At 39.2% G+C, this 18,353-nt stretch overlaps 1 protein-coding gene across 3 annotated transcripts in view; it reads left to right on the forward strand.

Annotated features, from left to right (window-relative positions):
• Nucleotides 1-8,107: 8,107 nt before the first annotated feature.
• Nucleotides 8,108-18,353, forward strand: part of MFN1 (mitofusin 1) — a 52,615-nt gene continuing 42,369 nt past the window's right edge. The window contains exons 1-5 of one of the 3 annotated variants that reach the window (XM_058730563.1): nucleotides 8,108-8,243; nucleotides 9,293-9,411; nucleotides 12,009-12,144; nucleotides 12,981-13,143; nucleotides 18,159-18,283. In XM_058730563.1, the coding sequence (XP_058586546.1) occupies nucleotides 9,300-9,411; nucleotides 12,009-12,144; nucleotides 12,981-13,143; nucleotides 18,159-18,283 (536 nt within the window). In that variant the 5' untranslated portion in view covers nucleotides 8,108-8,243; nucleotides 9,293-9,299. Of the gene's footprint in view, nucleotides 8,564-9,292; nucleotides 9,412-12,008; nucleotides 12,145-12,980; nucleotides 13,144-18,158; nucleotides 18,284-18,353 lie in introns of all 3 variants that reach the window. The other 2 variants (XM_058730564.1, XM_058730562.1) reach the window with 2 other exon arrangements.

Below are 18,353 nucleotides of genomic sequence, written 5' to 3' on the forward strand. Positions count from 1 at the left end.
GTCAATTCAGTTAAATATCAAACTGAGTGACTTTTGCACTTCTAAGTATTTTTTTAATGCACGAGACTGTCATAACATTCTTTTATGTGTTGCAGTTTTTTGGGTTTGTTTTGGTTTTCTTTGGGGGTGTGTGGGTGGGTTGAGTTATATACATACACATAGTATACCTGTGATTGAAATACTTCCAAAATATTATCCAGAGTAGCTAAAGTTTATATTCCCATCAGCAGACCATATTTCCCTACATCCTCACCAAAAATTAGTATCATACCACTTTTTAATTTTCTGCAGATCGTAGGGGCATAAAGTAGTACATTATTATTATCTGAGTTTGCATTATCTGATTGCTAACAAGATTGGAAATGTCCGTATGCTTATGAGACATTTTGGTTTCTTATTTTATGGACTGCCTCTCCTGGTCGATTTTCAAAAGTTCTTTATAAATTGTAAATATCAGTCCTTTGTTTTCTATATACACTGCAAAAAAAATTCCCAGATTATTATGTTACTAATGTCTTTTGTTGAACAGAAATCTTTAATGTAGATAGATCCATTACATTTCCCCTTTACAAGTTATGCTTTCTGCATTTTGTTTACAGAATCTTCTCTAACCCCAGTGTCATAAAATTATTTTCCTACATTTTCCCCTAATAATTTTCTGGATATACCCTTCATGTCTACATCTGAGTTTCTTTGTGTGTTGGTATGATTCAAGTTGTTTGTTTTTTCATTCAAATGTGACAATTTCCCTAATACTATTTGTTAAATAATGCATCTTCCGCCAGTGATCATGATATCAATTTTATCATATATCAACTCCTCATGGGCATGACTGGTATATGAATCTTTGTACTTATTATATTCCTCTGTTCTAGCAACAGTATCACAGGCTTTAACAGATACAGGATGCTTACAATATTAGGGCTTTGCAATATGTCTTAACATCAGGTAGTGTGAACTTATTTCCTCTACTCTTTTTTTTTTTTTTTTTTTAATAATCTCTAAACTCAACGTGGGGCTTGAACTCACAACCCCGACATCAAGAGTTGCGTGCTCTTCTGACTGAGCCAGACAAGTGCCCCTCCTCTACTATTCTTTTTGAGAACTTTTTAGTTATTGGTGGACTTTTTTCTTCTTCCATGTAAATTTAGGATTAGTTCTAATTCCATCTAAAGTCTTGTTGTAATTACATGAAAATTATAAATCATTTTAGAGGGAATTAACATCTTTACAATGTTAAAATCTTTCCTTTTGTAAAAATTGTGTATTTCTCCTCTTATGTCTCTTTTTAACGTTCTTTTGAATTTTTTCATAAAGGTCATTTGTAGTTTTTGTAAAGTCAATGCCTGGATTCTTTACAGTTTGGGTTGCTTTGACATGTTTATTTTCTAACTGGCTATTACAGGTATATAGGAAGGCTTCTGGCTTTTTAACCATTGATTTTGTATACAAATACCTTGTTCAGGTTTAGTCTTCTTAGTTCTAATAGCTATCTTTGCTTAATTTGTAATGTAAATAATCATATAATCTGCTATAAATGACATAAATTTAAGGAATTAAATGTCCCTAATAGCTCTTTTTTTCTTATCACAGAATTTGGTAGTAACTTCCACTATTATTACTAATAAGCACCATTATTAATGAGGAGAAGTAGCAATAGCAGGCATTCTTTTTGTTTGTTTGTTTCTAGTCTTAGATGTAAGACTCCTAAAGTTTCCCCAGTAAGTATATTTAAAGGATATCTACTATAGGTTTTGGTAGGTAGTTTTATCAGGTTCCTTAGTTTTCTAAGAACTTTTATTATAAGTAGGTGTTAAACTTAAGCAATGACTTTTTCTGTACCTATTAAGATAAATATGTGAGGTTTCTCCCTTGCTTTGCTAATATAAATTACATTTGTTGATTTTCAGATGTTGAATTATCTACGTATTCCTAGGAAAATCCTATTTAGACAAAAACTTTGTTTTATTTTGTTTATTTTGAGAGACACTGAGAGCGTGAGTGGGGGAGGGGCAGAGAGAGAGGGAGAGAGAATCCCAAGCAGGCTTCTCACTGTCAGCATAGAGCCCGATGCGGGCCTCGATCCCACAAACTGAGAGACCACGACCTGAGCGGAAATCAAGAGTCAGAAGCTGAACCGACTGAGCCATCTAGGCATCCTAAAAGCTTTTAATCTAATGTTGGATTCAGCTAGCTAACATTTCATAGAGAATGTTTGCCTCTGTGTTCTTAAGTGTAATTTTTCCAGGAAGGCTGGAGGACAAGGGGAGAGAGAGTTGCTGAGTCCTGGACGACAGAGCTCAGCTTGGTGGGGAACAAAGACGCTCGCCAGCGCCATCTCCCTCGCCCATCCCCCAGCCAAGATCCCAAAGGGAACCAGTTCCTGTCAGGGAACTTGCTTAAGTGTAATTTTCCTTACTTATATCGCCTATCCAGTGTGGTATCAAGGTTATCCTTTCTTTTTAAGTTTATTTATTTATTTTGAGAGAGAGAGAGAAAGAGAAAACACACAGGCAAGCCAGGGAGGGGCAGAGAGAGAGACAGGGAGGGAGAGAATCCCAAGCAGGCTCCTTGCTGACAGTGAAGAGCCCTACCCAGGGCTCAATTCCACAAAGCACAACATCATGACCCGAGCAGAAATCAAGAACCGGACACTTAACCAGCTGAGCCACCCAGCTGCACCTCAAGGTTATTCTACTCTTCTGAGTTGGCTGTTTCTTCTCTTCTGTTCTCAGGAAAAAAAAAAAAAAAAAAAAAAAGTTTGAGATAAGATTAATCTCTTTTTAAAAGATTTGGTAAAAAGTCACCTCTGAAATGATCTAGGCCTGGCTTTTAAACACACACACACACTGGAAATTGCCATTTCAGTTTTTTGAATGCTTATTAACTTAGTCAATTTTTTTTTTCCCCTGGGACAATTTTGGTATTTGATGGCTTCCCAGAAATTTTACACTTCATTTAAGTTTTCAAATTTTTTGGTATTTATAGTATATATCTGGAGTTATTTCCCCCTTGCTTTATGTCTTCTCTTGTTTTTGACATTCTCGAAAGTGTGCTCACAAGTAGGGGAAGGGCAGACCGAAGGAGGGAGGGAGGGAGGGAGGGAGAGAGAGAGAGAGAGAGAGAGAGAGAGAGAGAGAGAGAGAGAATCTTAAGCAGGCTCCATGCTCAGTGCAGAGTCCAATTGCAAGCTTGATCCCACAACCCTGGGATCATGACCTGAGCCAAAACCATGAGTCAAACATTCAACTGACTGAGCCACCCAGGCACCCATTTTTTACATTCTTGAACAGATTGGCAGTGGTATGTCAAATTTGTAAGGTTTTTGAACAATTACATTTTAGTTTTTGTTAATCTGTATCTGTTTTAGCCTTTATATATATTTTCTTCTTTTTATTTATTTTTTTTAAATTTTTTTTTCCAACGTTTTTTATTTATTTTTGGGACAGAGAGAGACAGAGCATGAAGGGGGGAGGGGCAGAGAGAGAGGGAGACAGAGAATCGGAAACAGGCTCCAGGCTCCGAGCCATCAGCCCAGAGCCCGACACGGGGCTCGAACTCACGGACCGCGAGATGGTGACCTGGCTGAAGTCGGACGCCCAACCGACAGCGCCACCCAGGCGCCCCTATTTTCTTCTTTTTAAAAAACTGTTTACTTATCTACTTTTAGAGAGAGAGAGAAAACGAGCAGGGGAGGGGCAGAGAGAGAGAGAATCCCGAGCAGGTTCCATGTTCACCGTGGAGCCCAAATGGGGCTCAATCTTAAGACCCCAAGATCACAACCTGAGTGGATATCAAGAGTTGGACACTTAACAGACTGAGCCACTAGGCACCCCAGTTTTTGTCTTCTTTATGTTTACTCTGTTGGTCTTTGCTTACAAAGTCTGCTCCATTAAAAGAAAAGCAATGAATTAAATTATTTATTACTTATTATATTAAAACATTTATTATAATATAATTTATAACAATGTGATTTTTACTTTAAAATACAATAATTAGGGGCACCTGGGTGGCCCAGTTGGTTAAGCATCCGACTTCGGCTCAGGTCATGATCTCACAGTTCGTGGGTTCGAGCCCCATATCCCACTCTGTGGTGACAGCTTAGAGCCTGCAGCCTTCTTCATATTCTGTGTCTCTCTCTGTGCCCTTCTCTCTCTCTCTCTCAAAAATGAATAAACACTAAAAAATTTTTAAATATATATATAATACAATAATTACATTAAGCATGTAATTATTGTTTACAGAACTAATCATGATTTTTACTATGATGATTTTAAAAATTCAAACAATATAAATAAAGCGAAAGTTCCCTTTGAGATTCCCTATGCTCAAAAATGATTTTAGTAGTTAAGGATTTCACATAGCTATTAAGTGGCATAGTCTAGACTTGAACTACAGTCTTCAGATTTCAAGTTGCACACTTTACCATTAAAAGATTTCTCCTTAAATAGGTATTTGTTGAATGAACATATGAATAGATCTTAAAAGTGGTAAAGGCTTTCACCCTCCACATGCTGGTTGATGCTTGAAATTCATCCTTAAAATTTCATCCCTCTTTGGTTAATGCCTTAACACCATTGTAAACTATAGTACTTACGAGCCAGTATTGGTAATAGACATGTATATGTGTTATTAAGAATTTAAAAATATAAACTATGTGGGGTGCCTGGGTGGCTCAGTGGGTTAGCCTCTGACTCTTGATTTTAGGTCAGGTCATGACTCACAGTAGGTTTGTAAGTTTGAGCCCATGTCAAGCTCTGTGCTGTCAGCATTAGGACTCTCTCCCTCCCTCTCTCTCTCTCTCTCAAAATAAATAATTAAACATATAAAAATTTTAAAAATAAACTATGTATTATATTTTCTCATTATAGAAATACATGCTCAATATAGAAAATGTGAAAACCAAGAAGTACAAAGGAAAAAAAATCACATGTAATATCGTCATCCAGAAATAAAATATATGTATTACACATAATTTATGAAAATATTTTTATATACTGGTGAATAAGTCTGTGTACGTATTTTTCTAAAACAATCTTTAATGACTACATCATATTCCATCCTGTCCACATACCATAATTTATCTAAGCCCTCTCCTCTGGGGGAACACTTAAATTGTTCACAATTTTTCATGGTTTTAAATAATATTTTACTCTATATTTCTTTGTACTTTTAAATATATTTATAATATTTGGTTATACATTTCAAGGTTGTTTTGTTTTGTTTTGTTTTTTTATTTAAATAATCTCTACACCAGGGCGCCTGCGTGGTTCAGTCGGTTGAGCATCTGACTTCCACTCAGGTCATGATCTCGCGGTTTGTGAGTTCAAGCTCCGCATCAGGCTCTGTGCTGCCAGCTTGGAGCCTGGAGCCTGCTTAGGATTCTGTGTCTCCCTGTGTCTCAGCCCCTCCCCTGTTTGCACTCTGTCTCTCAAAAATGAATAAAAACGTTAAAAATTAAAAAAAAAAAAAGGGGGGGGCGCCTGGGTGGCTCAGTCGGTTAGGCATCCAACTTTGGCTCAGGTCATGATCTTGCGGTTTGTGAGTTCCAGCTCTGCATCAGGCTCTGTGCTGACAGCTCAGAGCCTGGAGCTTGCTTCAGATTCTGTGTCTCTGTCTCTCTCTGCCCCTCCCCTACTTGTGCTCTGTCTCTCTATCAAAAATAAATAAAATGTAAAAAAAAAAAATTTAAACAATCTCTACACCTAATGTGGGGCTCAAACACAACCCCAAGATCGAGTTGAATGCCCTACTATTGAGCCAGCCAGGCACCCCAGTTATATATTTATAGCTAAGTGTCTGTCCACATGTTTACTTTCCTGGGATTGCTACGTCAAAAGGCCTTCACATTATAAATTTTGAATAATTTCCCAAATAGACAATAACATTGTGATAGACAGTTTTACGTGTCAATTTGAATAGACGATGGTACCCAGTTATTCAATCAAACACTAATCTAGATGTTTCTGGGAAAGTATTAGTGATTAACATCTACAAGTCTTTGATTTTATATGAAGAAGATTATTTGGGGATAATCTGGGTAGGCTTGATCCAACCAGTTAAAAGTCTTTAAGAGAAAAATAGAGGTTTTCCTAGAAAGGAATGGTGCCTGTGGGCTGCAGTATCATCTCCTGCCCAAGAATTTCCATTCTGCCCTTATTGATGGCTTGCCCTACATATTTTGGATTTACCTAGCCAGCCGTCACAATCACAGAAGCTAATGCTTTGTGATAAGTTTCTTGCCCTGTGAACCCTGACTGATACACACTGTAACCCTCCTGCCAGAAAAGTATGCGACTGCCCTTGGTCATTTACATCATAATGTGAAGTTTTTTACATAAGCAGATCTTTATCTATTGTAGAAATAGAACTTTATTGGAAAACAAATTTTGATAGAGGACAATATAAGCATTCTTAGCAGAATGATTAGCTTACTGTATTTGTGTGTATTTGTTTATGGAGAGGTGAGAAGAGATAAGGGATTAAAAATCATAAAATACTGAAGTCAAATGATTCTAGTTTATTTTGCAAGTATGCCTAGGGCTTTAGTATATTATTAATATTAAAAGCCATTTTTAGTTTGTTTTAATAATTTTTTTAATTTGTATTTTAGAGAGAGATAAAGTGGGAGCAGGGGAGGGGGGAGAGAGAATCTCAAGCAGGCTCCAAGCTCAGCGCAGAGCCGATGCCGGGCTTGATCCCACAACCCTGGGATTATGACCTGAGCCAAAATCAAGAGTCGGACACTCAACTGACTGAGCCACCCAGGCGTCCCTAAAATCCATTTTTTAAATGAGAGGTCTCTAATTCCAGCCAGTGGACTGGGCCCTTTAATAAACATTGTCTGTGGAATCTTGGTAGAGTCCACTACCCAAGAGCAACCAAAGTGACCCTTTAAAAGGAAAATCAGATCATATCAGTCCCCACGTTTAAAACAGCTAGCCACTGCACTTACAATAAAATCCAAACTTCAGACCTTGACCTATATGATTCTAAACCTCCTGCCTCTCTAAACTTCCCACATTTTCTCTCCCTCTCTGTATTTCAGATATACTGGCCTTTTTTCTTTTCACCCAGCATACCACTCTCCTTTCTATGGGCCTTTGGACTTCCTGTCCCCACTATTTTGGGCACTCTTCCTCCAGATATTCCAAGGATTGGCTTCCTGGGAAAAATCAAGGAAATATTACCTTCTCAGAAAAGATCAACCTATGTGGCTGTTTTTCTCATTTTTCTTCATCTATCCTATCGTTATTTTTTTTCTTTTTCAGAATACTAAGCACGTCTGAAATGATGTAATTTATTTCATTTTTTGATATTCATCTGTTCCAATAGAAGATCAATATTTCTAACTATATTCTTAGCAATATTATAAGGACTTTACATGCTATCGACCCATTTAATTTTCACAACAACCTATAAGGTAAGTATTATTAATTAGTACTCCAGTTTTACAGGTGAAGTGCCTGAGGTTCACTTGCAAAGCTGCATCTCACTAGCTCTGGAAAGAAATCTCCAGGACATCTGTTAAGCTATGTACGGACCAGCAGCATCCAAGGATGTTAGAAATGCATGTTCTCAGGCCTCATCTCTGACCCAAAGAATCAGAATGTGCAGTTTTAACAAGATCCCCAGGTGATTCTTAAGTATAAAGTTTGAGAAGCACTAGTCACCAATACATCAGTTTCCTAAGTCTCACCTCGAAAGTAATTGAACACACACACACACAACACTGCTGTACTCCCAGCCCAGAAAGCAATTACACAACAGAAGAGAGTAGTGAAGTGGTGAAAAGGTTTTCCTTTATTGTGGCTAGTACAGCAAGCAGGAATCCCTCATCTGGCAGTCCTAACCCCACGTCATCCCACTTCACCCCAACTCCTTTTAGCTCTCCCTCGCTACGCTAGAAGCTACCCACGCCTAAACTAGACAGAGCTCTGAAGACTTTGAAGGGAGAAGAGACGGAAGGCAGAAATACGGGGGAAATGGAAAACAATTCCGGTAGCATTCCTTAACCTCAACAGGCCCTGCCTTCTGCCCTTAAGAAAAATGGCGCTCAGCGTAGATGCACTTCCGGTCACGGAACCAAACAAAATAGGGGAGGACAAGAGACCGGAAGTGATCGCCCTTTTGGCACCCCTCCTACCCCTTCTCCGCCTCCCAGCCCCTCTAGGGAGGCTGAGGAGGCCTAAGGGCTGAGGCTGGTCTGCGGTTGGCGGGTGACAAGCCGGAGCCGGGACAGTGTGAGTGCTTCCTGCCTCGGCTGCCGGCCGCTTCACTTCGCTTTGGGTGACCTTCGTGAGGCCAGGGACAGGGGGCGGAGAGTCGCGCGGGAGCTGTGTGACGAGGCGCCGCCGCGGTTCTGCGTGAAAGCAGCTAGCCGGCAGGTCTGCCAACGGGGCCATCGGCCGTGTGGGGCCGGCGGAGCCCGCGAGGCTCGGGCCTGAAGCCCGGGGGCTGGGGAACCCGGTCCGGGGCTGGCGCACTCGGGACAGCGGTGAGGTCCGGCCCTTAGCTCTGCGAGCGGGGTTCCAGCGCCCGGTGTGGAAGGCCTTTCCCCAAGGTAGGTGTTCACACCCGACTGAGCCGGCTCGTTGCCCTCACCCCGGTTTTCCCACGCAGCTCCTTCACTCAGTCATTTCCTGACCCTCGGGAAGGCTCGGCTCTTTTTTCATGGCCACTCCGTTTCATTCCACACGCATACACAGCAGGAAAGGACTGGCGTGTAATCGTTTTTGTTTAGTGTCTTTTTCGTGAGAAGTTGCCAGAAAAAAAATTTTGAACTTAAATTCCTTGAAGTTCTTGGTACTTTGGCTGGAAACGTTAATGGTCGCGTTTATTTGTTGTGATGAGAGGTGTTTGTTTTTTTTTTTTTAAAGTGTCAGTATTACATTATGATCTTGGAATTTTATTTCCTCACTCTGTATCCACCTCCACCCTCTAGAGCTCCAGGTTGAGAAACTTGTTGTTTGTGAACTTGCTCCTTCTTGCTAACCCTGTTCCTTGATGTGCCTAAGAGTTGGGAGTAGTCACAATTTAGCCACAATTAGTTTCATCTTCACCAAAGGGAAATAAAGTAGAAATTGGCAACCAAGGTTTTGTCCAATAGAGTTAACTTATTTTGGTGGAGTATCACAAGTTTAAAACACTTCTCCCCAAAATAAAATTATCTCAAAGTATTTTGGCAGTTTATTTTACTGGGGAATTAATGTGGCAGGAAGGTGTCATTCACTTGCATGTCTTTATCATATAGTTTAATTTGTGCTTTCTAACTTTTATTTTCTTTCCCCAGTAACATAATGGCGGAAACTGCTTCTCCACTGAAGCACTTTGTGCTGGCTAAGAAGGCAATTACTGCAATCTTTGACCAATTACTGGAGTTTGTTACTGAAGGATCCCATTTTGTTGAAGGTTAGTTTCTCTAAGTTTTTTAAATACTACTGTTGAGAATATATGAAAAATATGAAGGTGGGGCACTTGGGTGGCTCAGTTGGTTAAGCGCTCCATTTCGGCTCACGTCATGATCTCAATGTTTGTCGGTTCAAGCCCCATGTTGGGCTCTGTGCTGACAGCTCAGAGCCTGGAGCCCGTTTCAGATTCTGTGTCTCCCTCTCTCTCTGCCCCTCCCCCACTCATGCTCTGTCTGTCTCTCTCAAAAATAAACATTAAAAACAAAAAAATTTTTTTTAAAGAAAATAAGGTGTTTTATCCTTTTCACCCTTAGTTACAGAACGCATATATAAGGCATTGTGTTATAATCTAGGAGAGATGCCATAACAAAACCCATTTTTGCCCTCCATAAGAGGAAGATTAAATGTTATTAATAACAACTTAAGAAATAAGTGCTTGCATGTGAGGTACTATTCTAAGCACTTTATTATATCAATAATGCATTAAATATCAACACTGGAACAGATTTTAATTATAATTATTTTAAAGATGAAGAAACCAAGACACAGAAAATTTAAGCAACTTGCCCAAGAGCACCTAGCTAGTAAATGCCCAGACTTAAAAGTCAGGCAGCCCACATTTAAGCTATTATACCTCTCTTTTCCCCAAGTCAGCTGTCAGCCTAGATCTCAGACCTATCTTATCTTCTCAAATGAGGCTGGAATTCGGTGGGGAAAGGGCAAAAGAAATTTTCTTTGAGTGTCACTGTTCAATGTTGGTGAGGAATGTCTTATTAGGGAATACTGCTTTGGAGAGAACTATTGAAATATTTTCTGGTTCCTAAGATTACATGACCATCAACGGTACAATGAAAAGGGAGGGATTTTATAAACTTCTCCAGTGACTGTGAGGAAACATTTGGTAGGTTGGTAATATCAAACTTTGTCCTTGTCCCTCCTAACCCTCCCTCACCAGATTTTTAGCTTGAGGATAGGGATCATGCCTTATTATTGCATCCTTATCACCAAACCTGACACAATTCAAGTTTTGTTGAATGAGAGGGGAAAAAAGTAATGGTATCGAATCTCTGTTTCCAGTTTTGAAAGAATTTAAGCTGGCACAGTGACTTTTAAATTGTTTTTAAAAAGTTGATAGGTCAGCTATGTATACTCAAAACAAAGTTGATGGGAAGTGAAATTAAATGCAGTATCTTCTATGTATTGAACCCATTATAGATTGAGCATAATACTAGGAGCTAGTGAATGACAGCTTTATAGTCCGAGTTCAATTTTACTGCTTTTACAATCTCACAGAAAATCTCTTGCAAAAAAGAGACAAAAGGATAAATTAGGAAGAACATAGAAGAGAAAGAATAACATGAAAAACAAGGTGAATGTAATGATACTTAATCCAGTCTCATCTTTATTCACCTAATTGCATATATTTTACTAATGTGCTTGAAAAGGATGATGAGATTTGTAAAAGCTGGAGTTTAATTAGATGAGCACTGGGTAAGCTGTGTCAGTGTGTGTGTGTCTCATTAGTACCAGATAGCCAAACGAATATCCATGTTTTTACCTTTAAAATGAGATAATGAAAATGTAAGTTGTCAGTTCACTGGGGTGAAGTTAATACAACATTGTAAGTCAACTATACTTCAATAAAAAATGATAAAAAATAGAAAACTGTCTGTAATGGATACTGTAGTAACCACTTAAAATATATATGTAAATGTAAAAGTGTATGTTCCTGAAATATAAACAAAACTGAAAGGCTTCTGCTTTTCACACCCAAGTTTTTCCACCCACCCCCATCCTTGGAGGACAAGAGGTTATGTCTGGGATGAGCAGTTACCTCTAGCCTGACTGGAGTAGGATATAGTTGGTAATTCTCTTTTTATGTTAAATGAGCTGTTTTGCTCCATTCCTCTGAGAAGACAAGAAGTTTTAAGGTAGCGATGTCTTACCTAGCTTGGAGACCCACTTGAACCATATCTTTATTTTATAGGGGTGGCCATTCACAAACCTCGCTATTTCTTAGTATGTGGATCCCTCTTTTCCCTTTAGTCAGGATGGAACAATAATAGGTAGATAATTAGGTTCTAATTTCTCTGTTCAGAAAAACATTTTTGTCTTAGATGGGTATTTTTGTTTTTGTTTTTTTAGTTTAGTCATTTTGAGTGACAGTGTGCATGTGAGTGGGTGAGGGGCAGAGAGGGAAGGGGAATGAGAGAACCCCAAGCAGGCTCAACCCCATGAACCATGAGATCATGACCTGAACTAAAAACAGATGCTTAACCGATTAAGCCACCCAGGTGTCCCTGTCTCAGATGAGTATCTTGTATTTTTGAGACTTAGGTGAATAATAAATACCCTTTGGACTGGGCCTCTATAATTTTTAATAATTTTGAAGCTTTTTTGGGGCAGGATTCTTATGACCTGTTGCAATAAAGTATTCACCTTTTGCCAAATATTCAGATAGTATGGCATTTTTACTTTTTAAATGGCCACATTAATACAGAGCAAAGCCAAAATATATGCATACCTTAGCTATTCCTTTGTATAATTCACTTAATGTTCATCTTTACCACTTTTTCTAACACCATTTCAATTTTGTAGCAACATACAAGAATCCAGAACTTGATCAAATAGCTACTGAGGATGATCTGATAGAAATACAGGGTTATAAAAACAAGCTTTCCATCATTGGTGAGGTGCTGTCTCGGAGGCATATGAAAGTGGCATTTTTTGGCAGGTAATCCTTTATTATTTCTCTCAAGGGTAGTTTCCAGAAATCAGGTTTTCTAAGTCCTATCCACAACTTTGTTTCTGATGTTTCAGCAAGGGATGGTTCTCCCCCTTCTCCCTGTAAGAGTTTCTCCTTGTGTTAAATGCTAAAGCTATTAGCATCTAAAAGAATTTGTTCATTTTAGTTCTTGGTATAAAAGGCTTTATGAAGGTCATATTTTTATTTTTTAAGGATGCTCATCTCTAAGAATTGGATTCTTAGCCAAATCCTAAGCATAGAAATACGGGTTAATGATATGCATAATTTTTGACTTTTTAAAAGTTCTCTTATTACCAGGTATGTCTTCCGAAAGAATTCTCAGCCCCACGATTCCCAGAGAGAGGGAGAGTAGGAAGAGTCATTTGTTAACATAACTGTTGAGATGATAGTGTGATCTCTGCCACAGCTTATATGTTCATTTAGGAATCATTTGTTAACTTCCTTTGTGCCATGCACTGTATGAGGCACTAGGGATACAAAAACAAATGACTAGGCCCATACTTGTTTGCTCAAATATGTGCTGTGTATCAACAGAAGCATTTATTTACTCACTAAACTAACTTGTAGGCCTTTTAAATCCATCTTGGGGCTTTTTTTTTAGCACTTGGGATTTCCTGTACCTAGAATTCCCTTTGCCTTGTTTTATCTATGTCTGGCTCTTTCTCAGTTTTCAAACCTTTCCTAAATGTTACAACCTCAGAAACCTTTCCTGACCGCTGCATCTAAAGCATTTCTTCTCATTTATTCTCTGAAGTTTTTACTGTTCTATTTTGTCTTCATGATTTTATATATTCATTCTTCAGGACAAGCAGTGGGAAGAGCTCTGTTATCAATGCAATGTTGTGGGATAAAGTCCTCCCTAGTGGGATTGGCCATACAACCAATTGCTTCCTGAGTGTTGAAGGAACTGATGGAGATAAAGCCTATCTTATGACAGAAGGATCAGATGAAAAAAAGAGCGTGAAGGTATAATATTTTGACTGTTAGCAACATAATGTACCTGAAATAATGCCCTTAACTTGTTCTTTTTAAAAATTTTTTTGTAGGATGTCTGCATTGCTAGAGATAGAAGAACTACTGATGTTTTAATTCATAGGTTTTAAAGCCATCACTAATATTTTGAATTCTGTAAAATTCCTTTGCTTCAGAGCTAAATTATTAGAAAAATAAAATATGCCCTTAAAGTAAACTAGAATTAAAAGTTTATTACATTTTAAAAATAATGTTCTGAAAATAACATTATTGAAGTGTATTGTTGCTGTTTAATCTCATCTACTCTCATGTTTTAAAAAAAAAAATTTGTTTAAAAAATTGGGCCTTGGCATGTGTTTGATGCATGTCTGTGTCTTTAGAAACTGTTTTATCTTTGGAGTATTAATAAACACATTCGTGAATAAATGTAATAGTTTTATCAGATAAGGGTCAGTGACAATTCCCTACTTTTCATAAATTTCTTAAGTAGACTCCATGCCTTACATGGAGCCCAACATAGGGCTTGAACTCACGACCCTGAGCTCAAGACCTGAGCTGAGATCAAGAGTTGGATGCATGGGGTGCCTGAGTGGTTCAGTCAAAGATCCAACTCTTGATTTTAGCTCAGGTCATGATCTCAGTCTCTGGGATCATGCCCACATCAGGCTCCATCCTCTTAATGTTAAGCCTGCTTGGGATTCTCTCTCTCCATCTCTCTCTGCCCCTCCCCTCGCCTACTCTCTCTCAAAATAAATAAACAAACATTAAAAAAAAAAAAGGGATGCCTGGGTGGCTCAGTTGGTTGAGCGTCCGACTTTGGCTCAGGTCATAATCTTGCTGTTTGTGAGTTCAAGCCCCACGTTGGGCTCTGTACTAAAGTAGCTCTGGAGCCTGCTTCGGATTCTGTGTCTCCCTCTCTCTCTGCCCCTCCCCTGCTCATGCTGTCTCTCTCTGTCTCAAAAATAAATAAAACATTAAAAAAAATTTTTTTTTTAATAAAAAATTAAAAAAACAGATGTTTAACCTACTGGGCCACTCAGGTGCCCCTTTTTTAATAAATTTCTTAAGGAGTTCAGTGCCACTAAGTTCCTTCAGCCAAAAGAAAAAAGTGTTTCTCATTATGATCACTTTCTTTCTTTTTTTTTTTTTTTTTTAACGTTTGTTTATTTTTGAGACAGAGACAGAGCATGAACAGGGAGGGGCAGAGAGAGAGGGAGACACAGAATCTGAAACGGGCTCCAGGCTCTGAGCTGTCAGCACAGAGCCCGACGCAGGGCTCGAACTCACGGATCGTGAGATCATGACCTGAGCCGAAGTCGGAAACTTAACCGACTGAGCCACCCAGGCGCCCCTATGATCACTTTCTTAAGTCTTTTCTTTTTTCCACTTGAGTCTTTTATTTATTTTTATTTTTTTAACGTTTTATTTATTTTTGAGACAGGGAGAATCAGCACAAACAGGGGAGGGTCAGAGAGAGGGAGACACAGAATCTGAAACAGGCTCCAGGCTCTGAGCTGTCAGCACAGAGCCTGACGCGGGGCTCGAACTCACGGACTGCGAGATCATGACCTGAGCAGAAGTCGGCCGCTTAACCGACTGAGCCACCCAGGTGCCCCATCCACTTGTGTCTTAAGATCTCTTCCACAAGTGCAAAAGTTCAGTGTTTAAAGATCCATGCTGTTTTAATTTTTGCAAAACTGAGTTGAATTCATCGGTCTAGTTCTTGTTCTGTGAGTTTGTTGTTTGAGCTAGCTCAGGTAACTTCATCTGTGTAATACTCTTCAGATTAGTTAGAAGGAATAAAGGAGGTGATGTTTGTGAAAAATTTTTTTAATGTTTTATTTTTTATTTATTTTTGAGAGAGAGAGAGACAGAGAGTCTGAAGCAGGCTCCATACTATCAGCACAGAACCTGATGTGGGGCTTGAACTCACAAGCTGTGAGATCATGACCTGAGCCAAAGTCAGATGCTTAACTGACTGAGCCACCCAGGCACCCCTCTGAAAATATTTTCAAACTTTTAACCCATATAAATGAAGGAATCATTTATTTTGTGATCAAGTTTTTACCAAATCAAAATTCAAACTACCTGTGGCTTTAGATCCTTAAAGTAGTTACCTCCTATTTCTTGGTCTGTGCTCTCTACTTCTAATCCTTCATACTCTTTTCCTCCTCTCCCCTACTCCAAAATTTAAATTTGTTCACCTCAAGCAGTGGCCTGTGTTAAAGTATAGACTTTGAGTTTCATGCTGTAATAGTTTTCCTTAGTAAAAGAAATGCCTGGGGCACGCATCTGTGTCGGACTTCAGCTCAGGTCATGATCTTACAGCTTGTGGGTTCAAGTCCTGCATCAGGCTCTCTGCTGACAGCTCAGAGCCTGGAGCCTACTTCAGATTTCCTCTCTCTCTCTCTCTTTCTCTCTCTCCCCCTCTCTCCCCCTCTCTCTCCCTCTCTCTCCCTCTCTCAAAAATAAATAAGCATTAAAAAAGAAGTAAAAGAAATGCACTAATTACAGCTAATACTTTATTGCACACTTGCTAAGTACCAAACACTATTCTAAACACCTGCAGTAACTCCAGTCATACCACAACTATATCAGATAGGTGCTTTTTATTATCTTAATTTTATAGACCAGGCATCAAGACATTGGTACACATTTATAATTCTATCAAAAAGTTGAGGGGCGCCTGGGTGGCGCAGTCGGTTAAGCGTCCGACTTCAGCCAGGTCACGATCTCGCTGGTCCGTGAGTTCGAGCCCCGCGTCGGGCTCTGGGCTGATGGCTCGGAGCCTGGAGCCTGTTTCCGATTCTGTGTGTCCCTCTCTCTGCCCCTCCCCCGTTCATGCTCTGTCTCTCTCTGTCCCAAAAATAAAAAAAAAAAAAAAAAAAAAAAAAAAAAAAGTTGATGAAAGCAAACAAAACTAAAACCTAGCTAACATTGTCACTGTGAAGATTCACTTCAACCCTGATCAGGACTATTGTGCCCATTTGAAAATAGATGTTTCCCTTTAAAATTGGATACAAAGCACAGATTAATTGTAAAGATATGTGTGCTGGTGCCCTTTCCTTGAATATTAATTTTACTTTAAATTTTTTTTTTTTTAATTTTTTTTTTTTAACATTTATTTATTTTTGAGACAGAGAGAGACAGAGCATGAATGGGGGAGGGGCAGAGAGAGAGGGAGACACAGAATCGGAAGCAGGCTCCAGGCTCTGAGCCATCAGCCCAGAGCCCGACGCGGGGCTCGAACTCGTGGACTGCGAGATCGTGACCTGAGCTGAAGTCGGACGCTCAACCCTCTGAGCCACCCAGGCGCCCCTTAAATTTTTTTTTTAATGTTTTTTAGAGAGAGTGCGCATGAGCAGGGGAGAGCAGAGAGAGAGAGGGAGACAGAATCAGAAGCAGGCTCCAGGCTCTGAGCTGTCAGCACAGGGCTTGACTTGAGGCTCAAACCCATGGACCATGAGATCATGATCTGAGCTGAAGTCAGATGCTTAACTGACTGAGCCACCCAGGTGCCCTGGTGTTTTTAATGGAAAACAAAAAAATTTTTTAATGTTTATTTATTTGAGAGAGAGAATGAGACCATGGAAGTGTAGGAGGGGTAGAGGGAGAGGGGGAGGGAAAATCCCAAGCAGGTTCCTCGCTGTCAGTGCATAGCCTGACGCAGGGCTCGATCCCACAAACCATGAGATCACAACCTGAGCGGAAATCAGGAGTTGGGTGCTCAACTGGCTGAGCCACCCAGTCGCCCCTTGAATATTAATTTTATATTAAGCTCTTTGTATTTATTGTGTATTTAACATGTACACATGAAAGATACTAAAGTAACACATTAATAAATTAGTATATTTCAGAAGTTATCTTGAGAAATAGAAATATTTTAGTGAGTTTAAATGGAAAGAGAAGGTATAGTCATTGATGTTAAACATGCTTATGTGAGTAAGTGACTGGTGAGAAAAATCCTTTATTAAAAAAGTATGTATTGAACTTCTCATATTGCTTTGGGTGTTTTTTCTTTTTAAGTTTATTTATTTTGAGAGAGAGCCAGGGACAGGTAAAGAGAGAGAGGGAGAGAAAATCTCAAGCAGGCTCCATGCTATCAGTGCAGAGCCCAGTGTGAGGCTCGAACCCACAAACCGTGAGATCATAACCTAAGCCAAAACCCGAGAGCCAGATGCTTAACTGATTGACCCACCCAGGTGCCTCACTTTGGTCTTATTATTACTCTGGTGTTTTTAAACCTTTGTTAATAATGACGTTTCTTCTATTTTCACCCCTTATTAAGCAATACATTTTAGGGGCGCCTGGGTGGCTCAGTTGATTAAGCATCCGACTTCAGCTCAGGTCACTCATGGCTCGTGAGTTCAAGCCCCACCGGGCTCTGTGCTGACAGCTCAGAGCCTGGAGCCTGCTTCAGATTCTGTGTCCCTCTGCTCCTCCCCCACTCACACTCTGTCTCTGTCTCTCTCAAGAATAAGTTAACATTAAAAAAATAATTTAAAAAAAAGGCAATACATTTTAGAAGAGACAGAAAATACTAACGGTATTTCCAAAACTCACATGCTTCCCAAAACCAGTGGAAGTCCTTGCCTTTGGTATAGAGTTAAATGTGTGTTTCTCAGTATTTTGTAAACAAAATGGTTTCATATGTGCTATTTTGACTTCTTTTAATATATTGTGAATTTGTTTTCATATATATAATATCAGCTTCAAGAGTTGCATAGGATTCCATTGCCAGAGGTCATTTGTTGGACATTTAGAATGTTACCAGCTCTGATTATTTGTGCAGAATGATATGAGTAAACTGTTTCAAGGGTACCATTTTTTTTTCTACTTGGTAATTCTAAAACTCATTTTCTCAAGATTGCTGAGATGGTTTTATTTCAAGTTATTTAAACTTCTGCTTTTTATACATGTTTTGCAAAAGTGAACGCCCCAAATCATAGTGTTTTTTATTGAATTTTATTATAAGCACAGTTTTGTATTTTCTTTCTCTTCTACTTTAGACAGTTAATCAGCTGGCCCATGCCCTTCATATGGATAAAGACTTGAAAGCTGGCTGTCTTGTGCATGTATTTTGGCCAAAGGCAAAATGTGCCCTCTTGAGAGATGACCTGGTTTTAGTGGACAGGTAAAATTACATACATATGAATTGGTTTTCTCCTTTAAAGATTCATTTAATAGAATAATACTGCTTGTTT

The sequence above is a fragment of the Neofelis nebulosa genome, chromosome 5 (genome assembly GCF_028018385.1).
Source record: "Neofelis nebulosa isolate mNeoNeb1 chromosome 5, mNeoNeb1.pri, whole genome shotgun sequence".
In the NCBI taxonomy this organism is placed as follows: domain Eukaryota; kingdom Metazoa; phylum Chordata; class Mammalia; order Carnivora; family Felidae; genus Neofelis; species Neofelis nebulosa.